General features: G+C 40.6%; 3 protein-coding genes across 15 annotated transcripts in view; 2 read left to right on the forward strand and 1 right to left on the reverse strand.

Annotated features, from left to right (window-relative positions):
• CCPG1 (cell cycle progression 1) overlaps positions 1-11,183 on the forward strand; it is a 65,959-nt gene extending 54,776 nt beyond the window's left edge. For 7 of the 9 annotated variants that reach the window (XM_073303804.2, XM_073303799.2, XM_073303797.2 and 4 more), the window contains one exon: positions 1,863-2,292. In XM_073303804.2, coding sequence (XP_073159905.1) covers positions 1,863-2,046 — 184 coding nt within the window. In that variant the 3' untranslated portion in view covers positions 2,047-2,292. Of the gene's footprint in view, positions 1-1,862; positions 2,293-2,490; positions 3,203-9,102 lie in introns of those variants that run through there. The other 2 variants (XM_073303801.2, XM_073303800.2) reach the window with 2 other exon arrangements.
• Positions 437-17,000, reverse strand: PIGB (phosphatidylinositol glycan anchor biosynthesis class B). 2 transcript variants are annotated; one of them, XM_073303807.1, is made up of 12 exons: positions 16,789-17,000; positions 15,020-15,155; positions 14,507-14,624; positions 13,318-13,422; positions 12,971-13,101; positions 11,831-11,971; positions 11,275-11,326; positions 9,463-9,674; positions 7,176-7,240; positions 4,744-4,957; positions 3,753-3,930; positions 437-3,173 (listed from the first exon to the last, which is right to left on the reverse strand). In XM_073303807.1, exons 1-12 carry the CDS (start codon positions 16,937-16,939, stop codon positions 3,054-3,056), a joined length of 1,623 nt encoding a protein of 540 aa, XP_073159908.1. In that variant the 5' UTR covers positions 16,940-17,000; the 3' UTR covers positions 437-3,053. The 2 variants fall into 2 exon arrangements, with proteins under 2 accessions (XP_073159908.1, XP_073159909.1); XM_073303808.2 differs by lacking the exons at positions 7,176-7,240; positions 9,463-9,674 and having other exon boundaries at positions 11,280-11,326.
• On the forward strand, positions 16,662-20,787 carry PIGBOS1 (PIGB opposite strand 1). 4 transcript variants are annotated; one of them, XM_073303813.2, is made up of 2 exons: positions 16,662-17,042; positions 18,648-20,787. In XM_073303813.2, the coding sequence occupies exon 2, from the start codon at positions 18,732-18,734 to the stop codon at positions 18,891-18,893; it is 162 nt and encodes a 53-aa protein (XP_073159914.1). In that variant the 5' UTR covers positions 16,662-17,042; positions 18,648-18,731; the 3' UTR covers positions 18,894-20,787. The 4 variants fall into 4 exon arrangements, 3 of the variants coding, with proteins under 3 accessions (XP_073159914.1, XP_073159912.1, XP_073159911.1); XM_073303811.2 differs by lacking the exon at positions 16,662-17,042 and adding an exon at positions 17,080-17,181; XR_012153993.2 differs by lacking the exon at positions 16,662-17,042 and adding an exon at positions 17,188-17,708 and having other exon boundaries at positions 18,648-18,719.
• Positions 20,788-22,639: the final 1,852 nt, after the last annotated feature.

Below are 22,639 nucleotides of genomic sequence, written 5' to 3' on the forward strand. Positions count from 1 at the left end.
GTTGGTTTTTGTGTAATGTTTCCTGAATTAAAATATAGTTTTTAAGGACACCAAAGGAATTAGTATCATTGTTACCTTTTAACCCTAAAATGAATGTGGTGGGATGTCTCATGGGGACAGATTTTATTGGCTGTTGGGGCAAGTGACATTAGCACAGATTCCACTGTACCTTTTACAGCTTTAATGTGTGGGGGATTCCTTTAGAAAATAGTTCTGGATTAAGATTAAGCATTGCTGCTTGGAGCAACTGTTGAATGCAACAGAATGCTTGCTTACTGGCCTGAGCATCTGTGGTAAACCCCCCCCCCCCTTCCCGCCCCCGCATCCATTTTTAACACTGGTTACCAATAAAATTGCAGTAACTTTTAAACAACACTCCCTCCTCCTCCCCCTCATTGTTTCTTAAACCCCTTCATGGGGAGGGACAGGTATATTTGATAACTCTTCTGTGAGTTCTCTCCTAGTACATATGACTCTACCAGCTTTTTAGGGGTTTTTACCATTTCGCTGTAGCTTGCCAGGTGACTGAGCTTTGCTGTAGTTGTCCCTTGGGTGTGGATCTTGATCTTTTAGCCCCACAATAAAGCTTTTTCAGAGGTGTTGTAATCACTTTCTTTCTTTCTGCTTAAGACCCTTCTTATTGATGATGCATTTTGCTTGGATTTTTAATACTTCAACTGAGTTATTCCACTTACATATTACATTCTATTTTAACTGTTTTTTCTTAGCCTCTTGAGGGAAATAAGTCCATTTTGATCTGATGAGAGAGGCAAAGTTATGCTAATGTTAAAAAAAAAAATCTCTCTCTCCTTCCACTTTACAGTAGGACAGTAACATAACTTTTCCCATTGCACTCTTCTCTATAAAGCATATTTAACCCTTTAGAGCAAGAGCAGTTTTATATTAAAAATGTAAATGTACTGTTTGTCTTTTGGACTACTGTGCTGCTCCCTTTCTCACTCAACTTTTTAAAATATTTTTGAAATAGTTTGTAATTTTTTTTAATCTTATTGCAGTTTAGCTTTTAGAAAACAACTCTCAGCTGTTTCTTTATTGGTAATAATGATCAAGGGGTAGTTTCTAATTCCTGGTTTTGGTAAATGCACACCACATCTAACTAGCTGTATTTATTTATTTAGATTTTAATTTGCCTGTCCCATTTCATTATTAAAAGAGCTTTATAATATTTTGATTTCTCATGACTTTATTATTGGGTAGCTTGTTTTTCTATGCTCTGAATTAATTCTGAATGAGACTAAAACATCTGTTCACTGTTAAAGGCATTTAATTTTAAATATATTTAGTGACTACGTTATTTATCACTACTGGGTGAGAATATTAAGCAAAGTAAGACTGTATAGCCTTTTGCTTCAAAAGTGTGGGATGTGAGACTGTAGTACAAGCATAAAATTCCTTGGAGTTCCTATCATAGCAAAAAACACAAAAGATGAGCTTCAACTGTTTAACTGCATCCCCCAGCCCTCCACATAAGTGCTTGTATTGTGCATACACAGACATACATTATGGTGCAGATGTTTCTATTTGAAACTTTGTTTGCATATGGTCCAAATATCTTCATGTAGGAGTATTGTTCAGTCCTAACCAGCGTTGTGTTCCCTGTAAGTCAAGCAGAGTGGTGTGGTATGGAAACTTGCACTGGAGCTTATTTACCCTGACCCTAACTAGGGCTTTGCGTAATCTATTCAGTACATTTTGAGAGTACTAAGTACATAATAAATAAATAAAACCCACCAACTGTAACTCTCCTTTGAGCACTGGTAGTGAAATAATAATTATGGATGTAGTTGATTTTATTAAGATATTTTCAACAGCTCTAACCAAATTTTGTTTATTCCTTTCAGTCGACCTGCTAAAAGGCCTACTTTCACACAGTCTGAAAGTTCCAGACATGAAAAACAAACTCAGAAGCACCACCACCGTAATAAGAGAGAAGGTAAATGGCATAAACATGGTCGCACTAATGGAAGACACATGGCAAATCTTGAAATAGAATTGGGGCAATTACCCTTTGATCCAAAATATTAAGTAATTTGTGTATGGTAAAATCAGGAAGATAAGTAGGTAATTTCTAGTGGTTCCTCAATGGAAACTAATTGTTTTTCAACAAAACTGCAAGATGCAAGTGTTTCTTTATACAGATTGATTTTTACCCTGCTGTTCAAAAGCAGCAATCAAACTTCCTAACTCGCATTTTCTCTAGTGTTGCTTTACTGTTCTTTGGAAATGATTTTGGTTGTAGTTGTACTGTTATGGAAACTAGGTATGTTGTGACTCTTCTGTGAAAAATAGGCTTAATTGCATTCCATTAGTATAGTTCAAACTTGAATCATACATAATGTACATGTAATTAACATGGTTTGGTGTACTAACTTCATCTCGTCCTTCAGAAAGTAGATCTAAATTATGGCAACGCATTTGTTAATGTTTTGTAATCTTATACTTGCTTCTTGTCTTTTTTGGGGGTTCAAGAGCCTGTTGACTTATGAAGAATTTGCTGTGCTGCATTCTAATCAGCTTGCTGACATATGCACTTGAAATTTCTTGCACATCTTCATATTGTGGAAGAAAAATAAAGAGACGTTGTGGGTAAAAGTCTTTATTCATAAACAAATTTAGCATAGGTGTATAGTCCCATAGAGTTATGAAGTCTTGTCTTACTCCTCCCCTTTAAATCACAACAAATATCATGCAGTAGCTGTTGGTGTTGCTGGTGTTCTGTTAATTATTTATAGAAGCCCTAAGACAGATTAACTTTGTTTTTTTCCCTCCCCTCTTAACACCAAGAGATAAGATGAGAATATTGCCACTTAAGTTCAACTTTTCCACCACTGAAGAAGCATCACTAAACCGGTTACGTCCAGTATAATCCTTATCTACTGGCTATAAATTTGAGCCAGACCTGTCAATTTTGCTTACCTATTTTTAAGTATCACTGCCCTCTGTTCTGTACTAAAAGGCTGTTTAACCGAGACACCGCTGTGCAATACTGACTTGGGTTGGTCCCAGTTCAGAAACTGATCTTGAAGCATGCTTCATTTCACCCTTCTTGCGTAGACATAGATGTGGCTTCCAATTCGTCCTTGAGGCATATGGGTGTGAAAGACAGTAGCAGTTTTCTCATAACCATTTAGAGCAAGAAATGATGATATTTCCTGTAAATAAATACACTTTCATTTCCAAACAGTCCGGCATTTTTATACTGGTGGGGTACAGAACTGTGTTCCTAAACTTCTGTTAAACCAACCACTCAGCTACCTACAGAAGTTAGGTTCTGTGTTGTGGGAAGGAGAAATACAAACCATACCATATCATGACCCTTGGTTAGAGTGAAATCTTGCTCAGCGCCCCCGCCCCCACCTTGGACTTTACAGAAGCGTTCAAGGGGAAAGAATTCTGCTGATTGCAGGCTCCTTTACTCACTTTATGCCCATAAAGTCACTCAGTGCAAACCGTGTAGATTGTGTCTGTGCACCTCAAACTTGCCTTGGCACAGCAGTACTTCATGGCATAAAGGATTTGCTGGGTCCCCATGCATGCCCTCTCTGGGATCTTTCCCTTCACTCCAGTGACATAGTAGTAACTATGCTGTATTTTGGGCAAATGTTCAAGTCATACATTTTTAAAGGCTAAAGGTCATTTTCAAAGCTGCAATATCAGCTCTTCCTTCTATTTCTTGTGCATATTTGTGTTCTTAGCCTGATCTAGATAAAGTTAACTTGCAATTAACATACCTGTTCTAGCACACTGAAGAAGACCAAGTGAGTAGGTAATGTACCATTGTAAAACTCCTCATTAAGCCACTTGAGTGGATTAGAGTAAAATATATCTGCTTCGTCAAGGTAACTCTCGTTTCCAGTTAGGTCTGGAGGACATCGAAGAAATCTCATTGGTAGAGGACAGTGAACATGGCTAGGAGGGAGAAAAAGAAAAAAAAAAAACAGATGGTTGAGATCCAGTGTTAAGTGATCAATTCAGATCTTAGTTTCAATTAAGGACGCTATATTGGAGTCTGTAAAACGTCTTGTTCTCTTATTTTTCCATGATCAGTAGGTGCATCTTTCCTTTCTGTGCTAGATGTATAATGTTTTCTCATTTCTGTATTTCAGGTAAGCATACAGAAAGTAAAATGAGGTGCCAGTAGTGAGTGTGGTTGCAATTGGAGAGGTTCATAGGAAGCAATAATCCACAATCTGATTTATTTTAGATTTTAATAGCAAAAAGACCATCCTGAGTGACCTCAGTCCTATACTGGAGCACACTTTGAAAATAACATTATATTGTATCAATCCTTTAATTTTTATATATGTATCAGGATGTGTTACATACTGGAAGAGTTACTTTAGTCATGTCATACGTAATAGTTCTATCTGTTAACCTGGTAGCGGAAGTCAAGGAAATAAGTATTAAATCTTGACTCACCGCAGTAGATAAATATTGGAGAAGGAGTGAAGCAAAGCATACTGCTAGGGCAAGCAATAAGGGACCATCACATATGTCTAACACTAAGCTGTTTTGGTAAAACAGGAAAAAATGTAGATGCTGGGTGGAACAAACAATATACAATTGATTTTTCCAATTTATTATTTCATACAGAGTTAATACAGATGGAACAATTTGGTAATAGATGCACATTATCCATCAAATAATTCAGTATCTTTGAGGGGAAACAATTGTATGCTTGAGTAGATTTAGTATTACATACTGTATTAGCTACCTTATTACCTGTAAAAAGGAGTAGAGTGGCATGGCATCATTATAAAGACAGAAGCCCATGATTGGTTAGAAGAATTGTTACAGAGCTGCTGCATATGCATCATGACATCAAGAGAGCCACGCTGGTGAATCAAACCAGTGTACAGAGCTGGGAGTAAATTTGATAAAAGCAGGAAGGTTATTGCAGATTTCTTCCATGTCTTCAATTGTTTAAGAGAATACCCTAAAGTGAGAAATATAAAACAGTTAAGCAGATAGGCAAGTGTTAACTATTAGTTTACAGCCCTCTTTTGACATAGTGCAACTTACTGAAAATTGATTAGTCATGGTTAAAATAGAAGCAAAACAGTTCCTTATTTTTAAATAGTCAAAGTCATTGCCCCCTCCAGTTTTTTGTTTAGAATGGAAAAAAGGGGCATGTTTTCTATGGATTCCACACTCTAAAGTTGATGAGAGGTTAAGCTCTTGAACCTATTTTGTGATTCAGAGCTGCAATTAGGGCAGGTTCACCGGAGCCAATGCTCAATTTTTCTAGGCCTATATTTAATTCCATGGAGTGGGAAATCATTTAAGAAGAGGATAATGAATCAGTTTGAACAAATGATAAGGGAAGACTGTTACCAAAGTGTCTGGTTTAAGTGTCACAGCACATGACATACTTCCCCCTGTCAGTAATATGGCTCTCTGGTCTCTCCAACACTTTGAAAGGCCTGAAGCACGTTACTATACTCCAAATGAATTGCTGTTGTAGCAAGGGAAGTGGGGTTAGGTGCTAAGCAATGCTTCAGCAGCTGTGGGATGAAGGGAAAAGCAGCCAGGAGCTTCAAAATTACTGTAATGGGTGTTGACTCTTTATCAAAGGCTACCCTTCTGCAGTTAAGTGGACTGTTAACAAAAAAGCAAGATGGTATAAAACACCTGACTAGGACTTTGTCTACAAACTTAAGATGAACCAGTTCCACTTCTATCAGTTTTTAAATTGACTTTGTTAAACCAGGGCAACTCCTGTGTAGACACTCTTATTTAAATTTAAAATCAGGATTATTTTGGTTACAGCTATTTCTACTTAATGTAAACTAAAACAAAATAAGCCTGGCTTAAACTGCAATAAGAGTGTCCACACAGGGTTGCCCTGGTTTAAATAATGCTGTTTAAAATTAAACTGGTGTAACTTTGTGTGTGTTAACAAGCACCAAAAATCTGTTTTGTAATTTTGCTCAGCTTTCATGGCTTTTGAGATATTCTTCCGGCCCAGGCAAAAATGACAATTTAATAAGAGTTTTTTAAATAATACCCTTTCTACATCATGAAGCAACTAAAAAGGAGAAGTGCAATTTTACCTTTGCATTTAAATGTAATTGCAAATGCAATAAATTCTGTAAAAGTCAGAGGGCATGAGCAGGATAGGTTCACACGCAATTTCTTTTTAAAAGACACTACCTTAAGGGCATTTGACTCCCAGCATTTTTGAGGGGGTCCAGGAATGAATGGGAAATAAAAGAACAGATTCAGCTAAAAGGCAGCATTGTTGAAAATCTAAATGTTAGAAACTCATTATTTTTATGGCTTTAGAGAAGGGGTGGGTAAACTTTTTGGCCCGAGGGCCACATCTGGATATAGAATTGTATGGAGGGCCATGAATGCTCATGAAATTGGGGTTGGGGTGTGGGCTCTGGGGTGGGGCCAGAAATGAGGAGTTCAGGGTGCAGGAGGGTGCTTTGGGCTAGGACTGAGGAGCTCGAAGGCCAGGAGGGGGATTAGGGCTGAGCTAGGGGGTTGGGGGCGTGTGTGCGTGTAGGCTCCGAAGCGGTGCTGGGGATTAGGAGTTTGGGGTGCAAGAGGGTGCTCTGGGCTGGGACCAAGGGGTTCGGAGGGTGGGAGAGGGATCAGGGTTGGGGCACGGGGTGGGGGTGGCTCAGGGGTGTGGGCTCAGGGCAGCGCTTACCTCAAACAGCTCGTGGAAGCAGCGGCATGTCCTCCAGCCAGCTGCCCCATCCATAGGTGCTGCCTCTGCAGCTCCCATTGACCGCAGTTCCCAGCCAATGGGAGGTGCAAGGGCAGTGCTTGGGGCAGGGGCAACTTACGGAGCAGAGCCCCCTGGCTGTCCCATGTGTAGGAGCTGGAGGGGGAACATGCTGCTACTTCTGGGAGCCATGCGGAGTGGCCCCCAACCCTGCTCCCCAGCAGGAGCTCGAGGGCTGGATTAAAATGGCTGGCAGGCCGTAGTTTGCCCACCCCTGCTTTAGAGGTAACATTTAGCGGTGCACCTAGGCAATAGTTGCTCCTGACCCTATGATTCAATCTGTTTTGGTGGGGCTGTAAGTGAATAGAAAACTAATTCTAAACAACTTGACCATAACTAAACTACAGCCTATATTTCATGTAACAAAGTTTCTACAGAAGGGTAATCACCACACAACATTTAAAATCCAAATGCTTACCACAAAACACCATGCAAAATGGCAGTATGGGATATATAAACCTGAATTCTTTGTGGCTCAGCATGCTGTAACAAAACAGGTATGGTACTACTGAAATAAAATTATAGGAATCACAGGTTTGTTGACGATTCAATAGTATGTTTTATAGCATGTAGGGACAGAAAAGACAACTTGAACAGATTTTTAAAAAACTGAATTGTAAGCCTCCTCCTCGCAGTCCCGGCTGGGGATTTCTGCTCTATTATCAAACCACCGCATTATCTGAATCCGTTCCTTGGCCCCCAGCATGAAATATATGGGGCACGAAGAAGGGATTCAGAAAATGTGGTGGTTCAGGTAATAGTGTTTTGGAAAACAGGAGTATACTGCAACTGCAAACAAACTACCATTTTCCAGGAACTTTACTAACATATGCCAATTGCCTCCAGACAGACAAGGAGGAGCATTCAGTCACCCCACTTACATAAAGAAAGTTGTGCAATAAATATCATGCTTGACTACTGTGACAATCACATACTGTAGATGTTTTTACACCCTGGCAATGAACATATTAAAAATTTAGATCATAATTAGTACTTTACTAATTTTGTGACTGGGCAACAAAATGGTAGATAAAATTCAATGCTGATAAATGCAAAGTAATGCACATTGGAAAACAATCCCAACTATACATACAAAGCGATGGGGTCTAAGTTAGCTGTTACTGCTCAAGAAAGAGATCATGGAGTCATAGTGGATAGTACTCTGAAAACATCCACTCAATGTGCAGCAGCAATCCAAAAAAGCTAATAATGTTAGGAACTATTAGGAAAGGGGTAAATAAGAGAAAATATCACGCCATATAAATCGATGGTACGCCCACAACTTTAATATTGCATGCAGTTCTAGTCTCCCCATCTCAAAGATATATTAGAATTGGAAAAGGTACAGAGGGGGACAACAAAAACGGAGAAAGTAAATAAGGAAATGTTATTTACCCTTTCACATAACACAAGAACCAGGGATCACCCAATAAAATTAACGTACAGCAGGTTTAAAACAAATAAAAGAAAGTATTACTTCACACAATGCAGTGTCAACCTGTGGAACGCTTTGTCAGGGGATGTTGTGCAGGCCAAAACTATAAAGAATTAGGTGTGTTCAAGGAGGGTGGGTCCATCAATGGCTATTTATCAAGATATGGTCAGGGATGCAACCTGTAAGGAGAGACTGTTATCTTGTCATAAGCTGCTGTTCTTAACAACAAGTGAGGAAAAGTGCTGGTGGTGAATCAAAACTTAGTTGGGCACACTACACCTATGGAACAAGATTCATCTAAGCTAGGACCATACTACTATTCAATACAGTCCTATAACTTGTGGAGTCAGCCACGGGAGGCCCACCCCATTATACCCAGATCAAGTGATGTATAACTATCACAGTCGCTCCTATGCCAACTTCCCTCCTGCAGGTAGTACAGGGGGCATGACTAGGGCATCAGACTACTTTAACTTGTGCTATGGGACTGGAGCCTTACAGGACTGGGCCAGTGCAAGGTAGTTTAAAACCATTTTTGCATCCCTCAGTTTTGTGACCCAGTTACAAAATTTGTCTATATTCTATTAATACCATGTTCTGAAACATGGGAAGGCGTTTAACATTATTTGATATTTAAATAATCACGGTCACCTGTTTCACCTTCACATGGAACAGTCTGTTTCTACAGTGAGTGGTGTGTGAAGAGCCTGAACAAACTAATCCTCACTGCCATTTCTCATCCCCTGCAAACTGCTGCCTTCACCTCTGGTTGTCTTTTGTCATTTTGGCAACAGACAGGACAGATTTTTATATTGCAATAATCTCTGAATTGCTCCATATGCAAGTCTTTTCAGACGATTTCAGAAATCTTGAGTGAAATTAAACAAAAGCATGTGATTTTCTTTAACAGGCCTCAAGTAAACAAGACTTTCAAACTCACTGTGCTGCTGAAAGCAAACACCTTTTAACGATTCAAAGAAGTTCTCAATTTTGCTGCAATGCCCAATCTGCTCTCTAATCGCTTACTGTGCCACCAACATCAGTTTAGAATTATTCCATTAAGCCACTGTAGTAATGTTAAACACAGCTATGTCATACCATTGAATAATTTATTGTAAAATATTTGGATAATTTTTGTAATTGGACACTGCAATTTGAATGAAATTTTCTTTGCATTAATCTCTATTTTGTTCTAGAGAAAATAAGTTATGATTTTGACTTTAAAAATAATGTGACTGATTCAAAGTTAATTACATTTAAGGGAACTTACCTGTATACCAACACTGTCCAAACCACTACCACTAGAAAGATCCGATACCTCTTTGGTGCCTGGATGCAGCCGTGAATAAAGAAGGGTAGATGGGTGCCCAAAATAACCGGCAATCCCTGGGTCAAGTACCAATGCCAAGGATGAGAACCATAAAATGTCCCCAAATTCTGTAGCACATTAAACTTCAAGAATTTCAGCTGAACCAGTATCCACTGAAAGGTTAAAAAAATGAATTAGTTTTAAGTATGAAAATGTTAGATTAAGTCTGTCTGGTTCTGTTATGCAGCACTGACATTTTTTTTTAAAAGTACATGGTTTGAGCATTGGCCTGCTAAACTTAGGGTTGTGAGTTCAATCCTTGAGGGGGCCATTTAGGGATGGGGCAAAAATTGGGGATTGGTCCTGCTTTGAGCAGGGGGTTGGACAAGATGACCTCCTGAGGTCCCTTCCAACCCTGATATTCTATGATTCTATGATACCATGATTTACATTTTTACCGAAAATCATTACAGCAAGTTTTTAAAGTAAAAAGTATCTTGTGAAAGCAATTTAGTTACTTTCAGCAGTTAATACAAGTTACAAGCATTATGGTTTGAAAGTTTTCTACTACGATTCTGTCATACAGAATAGGCCTCTTATGCTGAACAATACAAATGTGAAATGTTTTAAAAATCTACACACAATCGGTCTTATGTGGTCACTAACTAACTTCCACAAAAAGTACGGGCTTATCTTTTACGGTTAGTGAATCCTTTAAATGAGACATGGGTTGTCCATAGAACTTTCTTTTAAAAACTAGGGGCAGGATTCTCAGATTTGCTCAACATCGGTGTAATCTGCTCATATTTAAGTTACTTCAATGGAAGCAGAGTTGGATCAATGCTGAGCACTTCTGAAAATCCTACACTAAATATTTTATACATCTCTTCGAGCCCTATAGAATTTTCTTCTGCACACTTGCCTATTGCTCTAATACTTCTGTTACCTCTGTAATGTCTCCTGCTTGGAAAAAATCTTTTCTACATATTTTATGACATTGGGTTAGATGGACAACTTCAAGTTCGCCAAAATTGTCCATCTTACAGTAATATCGGCAACAATCATCAATATATTTAACACTTCTTACACAGAGAGCTGTGCATCTTTACCAGCATGAAAACTGAAAACATGCAGGATATGACTTTGAGCTTTTGCTAATCTTTGTTTTACATAATTGATACCTATAAAAGCTGCTTTTTGTAAATGGTAAGTACTAAACTGCTGAATACTTTATGGTAACACAAGATGTCAGAAATGAAGTTTCACAAGCAGGTTTACTAGGACAGTGCTAACTAGGATCTGTAAATACTTTTAGAAGCAAATAAATACCAAAATGCTACAACTAAGCTATCCTAACAGAAATTAATGCTGAGCTAACCATAACACTACAGCTCTCCCAGAACATAAAATATGCTGCAGAGAACTGTGTAAAGTTTAGTTATTCTGTACATAATTAAATTAACATGCAAATATCTCTGAACACTGACACTAAGTATCAGTGAATTGAGAAGCCATTGCATTGTTAGTCTTATTTGAAATGGCATTCTAGTTATTTAACATAAGTGTAGATATTAATGGCTAGAATTATACTCATAAGATTATAGGATACAGACGAACTGTTATTTGAGGTGATGCCAAAGGCAGAATGTACAGATCTCAAATCATTGAGACAGTGACAGCTCTTGAATTAGGAAAGTGTGGAACCACCTGCCCAAGTACAAAATTGTTAAACATGCTCACAAATTTAATTTAAGACATTGTATGGCAACTTACCTCACCAAAAAATACACGATCAATTATTAAAGAAATCCCTAGAATGACCAATCTGCAAAAATCAAGAAAAAACTCCTTGTATTACTGACATCTTCTGAATGTTTACACTTTTCTTCAGCTTGCCTTACACTTCATTGTGTATGTGTCACTGTCCCCTAAACTAGTCACAGTTACTTAGAATGATTGATTCACCACACTTAGCCTTTCCGGAACACCCCCTGGTTGGCTTCGAGGTCCTCCTCATATTTTCCCCTCATGAGATCTTTCCATGAAACCTCCCTCTTGTGGGGATCACAGCATTTGTACAGGAAGCAATCCCCTTCTCCAAACTGTTGCCATAGTGTTTTATTCTTCACTTTTGCACATCTCCCTAAGTTAAAACATTCAGGAGGTATCCTGCCCCTGGCTACAGTCTTATTAGTTTTAAAAAAAAAAGTAAATATTGATAAGCAGAATGCCTAAATGAAACCTGTTAGTATGGTATAGATGGTAACATATAATACTTACTATTTATTAGGCACAGTGTCATAATTTACTGAATTAATAAAATACTTACCCTACTGGAATATAGCTGTATAGAACAAGGTCTGCCTTCTTCTGTTCTTGCCAGAAATGCCTGAGCACCAAAGGTATCCATGGAATTACAGCAGTTGGACGAATAATAAATGCAAGTGTTACCAACGTTAAATATTTGCAACTAGAAAAGAAGAAAGTATTAATTAAACCGTCAGAGCACAATTATAAAAAGAGACTTAATTGCTTTTTCATTATATGATATTTTGGTCTAATGTGTCAGGACTACCACATTTTTCATGTCACCATGTTTCTGGACACTGACTCAGGCAAGTACAGCATACAGACTTCTGTACACAGCTCTGCCTTTAACCTTGAATCTTTAGGTGCAAACGCTTATTGGCCTGGTTCTATGAAAAAAAACTGTGCAAGACTTATGCAAGACTAAGTATCTAACTAGAATACAGGCTTTTTAAAAGAGTAATTACTCAGTTCAAAATTAGTTAATACATTGACTCTGAATACTTGTTTGGCTTGAGTGACCATCTTTCATGTCCTTCTTAAATTCTCACAAATTAATTGTCTCTGCACTCCCCTAAAGATGAAATTAATGTCCCCCACAGGTAATTATTTGGTTTGAAATGAGGAACAGCAGAGTAGTCATTTTACACACCTACTACCATCCCCTGCAGATATGTGTAGCAACAGCACCAGTTACCATTCCACTCAGGAACTAGAACAGCTGCAGCTTCTCCACAAACTGAGGATCTTGGGTTGCTGGATCAAGTAAGGATTAGGTTCCTATGGCCCCATCCCCAACAGCTTATTTGGAACCAGCACAAAGAACTCTTGGGATACAGAGAACTTGAAGGCTCCATAGATGAAACATCTATGCAGTCTTGCCTTGAGGCTTAACTGGTTTGCACACCACTGCACTGGACCTGTGAATTTCACCCTCAGTAACAAAAGGAATAGTTACCTTCCATATTATCTTTATACAACCTGAACTAATCTTTCTAAATTCAGAAGCCTCTGGATTTGTTCCAACAGAAGTAAACATCAGGGAGGATAACAAAAGGCAGGAAAAGTTTATATATGAACAGTAAGCATTATTTTAACAATTGCATCCATTTTGATTATCCCAACCAAAAGTTACCAATGTTGTTAGTGTAAATTCTCTCACCTGCTCTTTGTCTTTGAGCCTTCCATGGGATAGTAGAAAAGAGCAAAGATGGTAAGAACGGTTTCCATGGTGTTTGTTAGAGTTCTGGTACAGCAATACCATGTAAACCAAGAGCACAACTGGCAAAGGTACTAAAAACAATTATGAACAACAGGGTATGGGGGGGGGGGGAAGCGTTAATACAATATTTGTATAGCCTTTAACAAAAGTGGTGATAGCATTTAAGTCTAAAACCTTTCAGACATTTACTAATATCATTAAACCATTTCTTAATTTCTGCAGTACACTGTATGCTAAAATACTATAAGGCACATACATAAGACATGTATTTCAAGGCTGAGACTCACCACCCACTTTGCTGTTTCTGCAGTTTCTAGGTGTCTCACTAATGAGTAAAGCTTTACGTCTGCTAGAGCTGACAGAAGTGCTTGCACAAGTCTAGGGATCCAAATCTACATTAACAAAAAGAAGAGAAAGTTTCCTTATTTTTCTGACTCTTGTTTCTGAAGCCCCTATTAACTCCCAAGTTTAACTGCAATATATAAAACTAGGAGATTCTTGAAACAGCAATCCACTGAGGAAACAAAACTAAAGGTATATGACTGTCCTCTGTACATTTTAATGGAAAGCTCTTATTATTTTAAATACTGTAGTCCTAGAGAAAGATGAGTCCAGAGTTTCTATTAAAACCAAGCAAAGAAAGCCAGTCAATTTGACATTCAGTTGAAAGTTTCCAGAAACTCAAGGCAGCACTTTCAAAATTGTTCCACAGTGATGTAAGTCATCTTCTAATGAAGTCAACGGGAGTTTTATTCACAGTCTTCAGTGGCAGAGTTATGTCAATACCGAGTGCTTTTGAAAAAAACCTACCCTCAGATTCTGTTCAGTTGTTAGTTATTTGCAGTGGTCTTATACTTACAGCCAAAGTAATCTGCTAATTAAAGAGCTACTGAGTACATCATGTTCTGACTCTAATGGCTAAGGATATGATTTAATCACGGAGGTCACAAATTCCATGACTTCAATGAACCTCTGTAACTACTTCAGCTACAGCCCCCCGCCGCAATGACTGTGGTGGGGGCTGGAGCTGTCAGCCTCCCCCCGGCTTCAGTCCCCTCACTCCATTATTTGTACTAAAAGTCATGGGCAGGTTGCGGGCTTCCATGAATTTTTGTTTATTGCCCCCGACCTGTCTTTGACTTTTACTAAAAATAACTGTGACAAAATTTTAACCTTACTAGTGGCAAAACCCTATCTTCTTTGACATTTGAAGAGGTTGACAGAGGTCAAGAATCACCATCTTCAGCCCCACTTCTGCCACTGGAGCCATGCAAGGGGACCCTTGTGGCCAGGCAGAGCCAGAGTTAACTTAATTGAGGCTTTGGGCGCTGGCGAGTGTTTCACTCACCTGGATCCAATAGCCAAATCTGGGTCTTTCATTTTATGTGGAGGGCAGTTAAATTTCTTACCTACAACACTTTGAAATTAATTTTAAGTAGTATCTGAGCTTTTAAAAAATATTTCCTTTGTACTTACCAGCAGCTGAACGTCATCCTTTGCCAGCAGCTGTAAAACTCTGTAGATAGTTGCAAAGAGTAGTGGGTATGAATAACCCCTTAAACCTTCTGCCCATTCCCAGGTCAAGTAGCCATAATTAGTAATATTAAGGATATTTAAAGAACTTAAAAGTTTTCCTGTTAGCTTTCTGCTTATTCTCAGGATTTCCTGATTCTATGTCAAAAATCTTACTCTGTGGCCATTTTCAATTAATGATTTCTGCCAATGGTCATATTAATTTCTCACTGCTAGGGAAACCTCTAGCTTAACACACCTCCTACCAAAAAAGGACAGTAGTAGTGACATAGCTCCAGGAAAGTTACTAGGATATATAAAAGCATGGAGTGGAGAGAGCATTACTAGGGCAATAAAGTCATCATAAACAGATATTACAGTATTGAGGACAAAATTATGACAAAATGAAAAAGTGAGCACACTTAGTTCAGTTCTAGAAAGATTCCCCTCATTTTAACTTCAAAAAGCAAAGGATATTTGAATACCATATGATGTGCAACTTCAAGCGACTGCCAATATTCATCTGGAACAAAGCTTGTCTGGACTAAAAAGCAGTTAAGTACTCGCAGAGTTATGGTAAACAAGACCAGATAAATGTTCTCGCCAATAAGATCTGAGAAAGCAAAACATTAGTTTAGAGAAAGTCCTTGTTATATTCACTGAAATAATAATTGTTTATGGCTATTGATCATTGAACAAAGGCATTCTCTTTAAAGTGATAGCTTTTAACTGTATAGTAGCTTGATCTTCTTAGAAGTGAGATATATGGTAGCACTTCTGAACAACTTTCATTGTAAGAAAAAATACACATCATACTTAATCCTTTGTCAAGAAGTTCCATCATTTTATGTCTCAGTTTGCACTTTAATAGCATTATTCCTTACAGCCTCCAGTTTGATTCCATGTTGAAGTCTTAAATTATTGTAAACTACTGTATCATCAAATCAGTTGCAATGACTGAAGGATCAAAATCCAAATTAAAACTGAATTTAGTGAGAACTTTTCAAACAGGTACCTTGGACAGTTATTAGTGAGGAAGAAAGAGTTAGTGGCTTTGGGTTTAGTTATTCTTCCCCACAGCTGGGCTTCATTAAAAAAAAATTGCTCTAGTCTGGAATCTCAGCTTTTATAGATATATATTTTTACAAGTAAGCCACTGGCTCTCAAGTTTGTAAACATTAATTGAATGTAACTGCTGTAGTGGTGTCTGATTTTGCAGAATCTGAAAAATTGACAGAGGTGTGAGTAGCCCTGTTCATTTCACTGGTTACTGACTCTGATGTCCAATGAATGATAGCCATTTGAATTAAGAATAACTATTTCAAAATTGATCAAAGCATGAAGGAAAGGTGAGGAAAGGATAGAGGACACTTGCAGCAACCAAAAAGTGTTACTTTCCCACGGTTTAGTGGTGGCAAGCAATGTTCTTCAGAGTCCCCTGCTACAGGGTCAGTTATGGTAGCCTCCTTCTTCCCCCGCAATGATGGCAGCAGAATGACACCCTTAAGGGCCTAATCTGCTCTGGTGGTGACTGCAGGGGTCAGGCTGCTCCCTCCCTTACTGCCACTAGCTGCAACTGCTGCTCCCCCCTCTGCTGGAGGCTGTCTACAAACTCAACTCAAGCACATCAGCTATACTGACCTCTCCAGTTTCTCTTCATAAATGTGAGCTAGAAACTTTTTAAAGTAAAAGATTAGGTTCTAATGTAATCAGTTGACTTTGGGAACATGCTACTTTTCTTATGCCTTCATGTAATCATGGGTGTATCCTATCCTAATCAACGGTGAACTCTAGCAGTGCAGCTATACAAAGTTTTGAAGTGCATAACTGCTGCAAAAGACATCTCGCATTGGAGTCCCAAGGAGGCGAGTTTGCGGGCAGAGTTTCTGAAGAACTGCTTCCTCCGCCCCGCCCCTTGAAGAAAACACCTCACACGCAACCTGGCGTAATTAAGAATCCCCTTGGGTCCCTCCCATTTACCCAACTAACAACGGGAAGAGACTGCAAGGCCCTGGCCCACTCTTGGCTGGGAGAGAGCTGAGCCCAGCCCCGCTGTGCTGGTGCCTCTCACGCCCCCCACGCAGCCGGCCCCTCTGTTGGGGTGTCTCGCTAAGCGGCGGAGCTCCCTCTCCGATCGCTGCGGCCCGGGCTCAGAGGGCTCAGCGGGACACAGCTCTGCCTATTCCACCGCGTGCCCAGCCTCAGGCCCTTCCCTCAGAGCTTCTCCTCTCCCGGGCTCCCCTCACCTGGGCCCCGCTCCCCGCCGGCCCCCGGGGCAGCGCCGTACAGCGCAGATTTTCTCTTCCGGAGCCGCACGGTATCGGCACTGCGGGTCCGGCCACGGGGGAAGAACCCGCCTCCACCCCCCGCCCGCATGTCGGACTCCGCTCTCTGCATGGAGCCTCGAGGCCTGGCGGGCCACTCTCTCTTCCGCAGTGGGCGGAGTCAGAGTGACGCCCGGGGGCGGGGCTGTGGCCATGTCGGAGCTTTTGGAGGCTGGGTGAGCGCATGTGCGGAAGAGTAGGGGCGGGCGTTTGGGTCCTTAAGGGCGGGGCCAGGCTCTGTACTTCCGGTAGCTTGTTTGGCCTCTGGAGGTTTCATCTCTATGGTTTAATCGGTTCGACCGAGGGGCTTTGGAGGTAGGCGGCGTGCGCGGCCCCGCGGTAGGAGGGGTTTGCGGGGCTGATGTCCCCGGATCTCTCCTCTCGCTTCTCTACCCCAGCCCCCATTGACGATCGGGGGGGGGGGGGGGAGGGTGTGTGTTCCCCTCAGCCTTGCTGTGCCCAGCACGGAGCAACAGAAGCCGCTGGGCGCGTGCCGCTTCCTTCTCCCCCCCCCCCCCCCCCGGTGCCTTTCCTTGGCTGCCCGCGGGTGGGGCTGCGCTCAGGCCTTGGGGTGGCGCCCCCTAGTCTCCTCCCCTTTTGCCGCCCCCGCCCATATTTCTAGATCTGCCCCGGCCCCGTGGGCGGGCGAAGGGCCGCGGGCAGCGCCTCTCCCGCACGCTGCGTCCCCCTCGGGAAGCTGGGCGTTGTCGTCTTGATACGCCTCTCGGGCTACAGCTCTCCCGTGCCCAGCGGTCTCAGCTGTTTCAGTCCACAGCCCTCTGCTGCCCGCCCTGGCTGGCTAGTCCCGCTGGTGTCGGGAGCTGGAGTCTGGAAAAGAGCTGGTGGGTCGTGTCCCCGAGCCTTAATCCGTGCGGCGTCTGTCACCGAGCCGCTGGTAACCGGGATTTCAAGCCGCACTTCTGTCAGTTACACCTAGTGGCTAGTACTTGGTGAACCGCCATTGAAATCCAGATTGCTGTGAGCTCAGGTCGCGGGGAGAGACACTAGCTGCGCGGGGAGACGCCGGCTGCGAGCGGACACAGGGCAGTGGCGGCGTAAATTTTCCCTATGCTGCCCTAATGACGCTGCTGCTGAAGGAGACTGTAAGCGGCTTTCTGAAGGGGAGTTGAATTTCTAAAAAGTTTGGGGAAATGCTGAGATAAAGCTTTCTGCCATATTTTTTATGTGTTTATCATTTAACAATGGCACTGCTTTAGAGAATGGACAGACACATTCCCTCTACTGAAGAGCTGAGAGGCAAATGCGATCTATTGGATGATATTGGAACTAGTACCCATAAAAACCTCAATCCTGTTCTGGAGAGTGAGCTTAAAGACCTCCACACTCCTGATCTTTGTATTATACAGTACAGAATGTGTGATCCAGTTCCTCCATGTGACCAAGAGAAACCTGCTTTTAAGGTGAAAGCAGTGTTTACAAGAGAGGAGCACTTCTATCTTACTATCAGTAACTGAACACTGATTGTTAATCATGGTTGGAGTTCTTGCTCTGAAAAGTGGAACAGAGCCATAATTCTTATGCTGTCTCAGTTTAGGTGCAAAATATAAATATTGGTCTTAGACCCATCTGTTCACAGTTCAAATTGATTTCAGTGGAAATTGTGTGCATGGGTGATGTCAGAGTATTTTTTGTTTTGTTTTTTGTATAGCAGCCCCTACCCAAAGTAACTGTGATAGTCACTTGTCCATACTTCATTCTTTTTGGACTGCAACAAACATTACAATGAGTAACATTTTACATTCACTTTCATTTATATCCAGATCTGAAGACTTTGCTTGGCTACTCAGATGTCTTTAGAATTTCTTTGAAGACCAGTGTGGCAAGTTACAGCTTTGGCTGTTAAAATGTATGGTAAAGTGCCATTACCTCATATCTTTCTGGGGGCTCTCCTTGGAGTTGCAGGAGGAGTCTACATCTATAAACCAATATTTGAACAATATCACAGAAAACAGAATAAATTAAAAGAAATGCTGCAAGCACCAGAACTAGAAGAGAAGAAAGAATAGCAGGAATTACATGGAGCTGCTTGGTGATATTGGCTTAGACACCATAAACTTTTGTTCTGAGATAAAAACAAAATAACCTATTTTATTCTTCAAAATGAAACTGGTTTGTCTTGGTGAAGAATAAATATGCTTTTTAATTAATGTAAATGTGTTGTTTTCTTAGTTGACCAGCTGCACATACACTGACTGAATTGCATTTGTTTCCACTGACATTTTTCCTTAAAATTATAGGTTTCTAGTCTTATGCAAATTCAGAGTTAGGTCTGTCACTCTGCCCTTAGTCCTAACCCCATTGGGAATAGAAAGCATACTTGTTGTATGTGTGATCTGAGAATGGAGTGTGCGACCCAACACTGAGTTTCTTAGCTTTTTAACAGCATGTTATAACCTTCATGCTGTAAAAGTAGAAAATTAGACATAGGAGAGCGAGTGCCTTTTAGGGAGAGATGCTCCATAATGGTGTGAGCAGAAGGCTAGAAGGGTTAGGGCCTGCTGAGTTCTAGTTTGAGGTCTGACACTGACTTTCAATGTGTGTTTTTCTTTTGAGCGGGGGGAGGCAAGTCAACTGACTTCTCTGTACCTCAGTTTCATTGCTACGAAAGTGGGGCTAATGCTTACCTGTGATTTCTCACAGGGAATTGTGATGATTAGATAGATAGTAAATGTGAAGTGTTTTGGTGGTGGTAGGGATGCTTATTAGTCTATCCCTCACAGTCAATGCAGGATTGCTCCTAACCAACTATTTCTTAATGTCTTGTCCACTGTGGTTCTAAATGTTCTACTTGATGGGACTCTTTAGGAGCTAATGCTGCAGTCTAATAAGTCACCCTTTGGAGACTACTTCAGCACAAAGATGTTGTATATGTGAATTTGAAAATGGTCGCCATAATAAACAAACTCTGGTGCTAGGGTGAAACAGCACTGCACACTTTCATAGTATATTTTTAAAAAGCATAACTGTCTTGGAAGAGCTATTTTAATTCAAATCTAGGTGGTGTCCATATGGAATCTCATTTGGACAGCACAAGAAAAGTGCATTTCCCTCAACTCATAACATTTTATTATTAAACTTTTAATGTTCCCTTCCTAAGACTTTTAATTTAAAAAAAAAAAAAAAGCCTGAAGGAAGTGGCAGCTGGATTCTGTTAGGATATAGATATTCAGGCCTGTCTGCAAAGGCCTGTCCTTTAAGAATTTAGGGGTATTCTTATCACTTGGCTAGTTCTAGAGGTATAAAAGAAAGAATCAAAATCACTGTCTGCTGGTGTAAGGGCCTTCTCTTACTGTGACAGTTTGAGGCCCTGTTCTTAGGCTAAGGCCTTTGGCTAAGCAGCAGAGGCAGCCATAAGCTAGGAAGCAAACAGTCACATCCTCACATTCCAAACTAGTCACATTGAAATAAGGTGCTATTGGGCTGTCAAGCACTATCAGGACAGGATTGTATTCCTATCATCTCCAGAGAAAGGGAAGTGCCTAGAAAATGTAAAAGGAAACTTAGTTTGATAGCATCCTGTCTGGCAAGAACTCACTTATCAATAGCTGGGATGTGAAATCCTCACTTCTGCATTGTTTTGTCATTATAGTTCCCACTTTGCTATTGTTTGTCTGTATAATCTCTGTCTGGTTCTGTGATTGTTTCTGTCTGCTGTATAATTAATTTTGCTGAGTGTAAACTAAGGTGGTGGGATATAATTGGTTAGCTAATCATGTTGCAATATGTTAAGATTGGTTAGTTAAATTTCAGTAGAATGATTGGTTAAGGTATAGCTAAGAATAATACTATATAAATTAGGGGCAAACAGGAAGTAAGTTGGGATTCGAAAATAAGGAAAAAAAAACTTGTATTTAAGCTTGCTGGAAGTTCACCAATAAACATCAAATTGTTTGCACCTTTGGACTTCGGGTATTGTTGCTCTCTGTTCATGCGAGAAGGACCAGGGAAGTGGGAGAGTGAAGGAATAAGCTCTCTAACAGATTCTTTGGTGGATTAATAGCAGGTGAAGTGAGGAGACAGAAAAACAGGGAGTAGAATAGGTCAGGCAGGTGGTGAGTGGTACACTGATCAGCTGCAGGTCAGGTGGTATACAGACTGAATAAAAGAACTGTAGGTATGTGCTCTTTAGGCAAGAAAACTACTTGCTCAGGTAATCATTTCAGGAGAGGGTTACAGTTGTAGTAAGGAGTGTAGGACACCTACCTTAATTGTGAGTTAAAGTGGGTGAAAGTTCATAAAATGTTACAACAACCTTTAACAATCAATGTTGATAGAAAAGTTACAATAAGACAAAATTTGAATTTTTGTTTTCAAATGTAAAGGGTTACTCATGCAACTCACAGACTGTTAAAATCATGACTGGTAAAGAGGCAAATGAAATTTGGAAATTAATAGACCAAAATTGGTGTATGGGGAGTTAGACTTAATTGGTGAACAAAATAATGAAGGGATATTGTATTCCACTCATGTCCTCCCACCCCTTTGTGGATCCCCCACCCCACCCCAAAGAAAAAGTGCCTCTGGTGATCAACAGGATGGATTAGACTCAGGGGTGGAAGGGAGGCCTATAGGTCTGTGACCACCCCAGAGCCTGTGCTTCACTGGAGAGGCTTGATCATTAGGATGTCTAAACAATTGCACTGATGAGGACTCCTGACCAACGTCACTGGACCAGCAAGGACCTCAGTCTGATACACATGAGATGCTGGTCTGTCTTTCCTTATGTTCCTTTTGGTGTGTCGCTCTTGCTCTACGCTTTTCACTTGATCTGGAAACTAACTGCAAGGCACCAGCATGACAGGCTGAGAGAGCCCTCCAGCTCTGCCCAGCCTGAAGGAAACTGATAAAGGAAAGTGACCTGACCAGATCAGCCAGATGGCACCCCAGACTGAGGAAGTGAATGAGGGTTTCGTCTTTGATGTGAACTTTTCTCTAGGCCTTCACATCTGGGCATGTCTAAATCTTGCCAATTGTTTCTTTATAACATCTCTAAGATGTGGTCTTTCCTCTCCAACCACATGGCTAAAACTCTTGTCCAAGTTCTCATAATCTCACATCTTAATTAGTGTAACCTCCTTGTCTCTTGCCTTCAGAAATTTAGTCTTGCCCCCTCTCATCTGTTTAGCCATGTCAGCCTTCTTTGGGTTCTTCCCTGGCTCCCCCTACTCTATCACATCACTTTATTACTTTCATGGCTCTTCAGTCTATCACCCTCTACCTGTCATCTCTTATTCTGTATTGATTCATACCTCCTGTTGGCCCACTTTCCATCCCCCATTTGTTAAATTTTCAAACTAGCACCTTAGTTCCATGCTGCCCCTCAGACTTGGGGGAGCTCCCTTTAATCATGCACACAACTATTTCCTATTATCCTCCTCCATATTCCTCTTTTAAACTCTTCTTTGCCATGATGCCTATCAAAAATACTTGACAACTATTAGGCCACTGGTGTGTTGATACCACTGGTAGTCCTGGACCTGGAGTATACCTTGTCATGGGGCAGATAAGAGATTAGAAAGGACTGAAATCATATATGCTGGAGCTATGTTGTGGTCTGAGCAAGATCATTGGAAGATAGCAAATGAATTTATCTGAAATAGTGGAATCTTGTTTCATTTCGTATAGAAAACTGAAGGCATTACTGATGCTTTTCCTGTGATCAGTGTCTGTTTGTTTTTTGTCCTCTGTGATTTATGAAGAACTACATGCTCCTGCATTATGCCTTAATTCATTCCCTAGTAATAAATCATTA

This window comes from Lepidochelys kempii, chromosome 10 (assembly GCF_965140285.1).
Source record: "Lepidochelys kempii isolate rLepKem1 chromosome 10, rLepKem1.hap1, whole genome shotgun sequence".
NCBI lineage: Eukaryota > Metazoa > Chordata > Testudines > Cheloniidae > Lepidochelys > Lepidochelys kempii.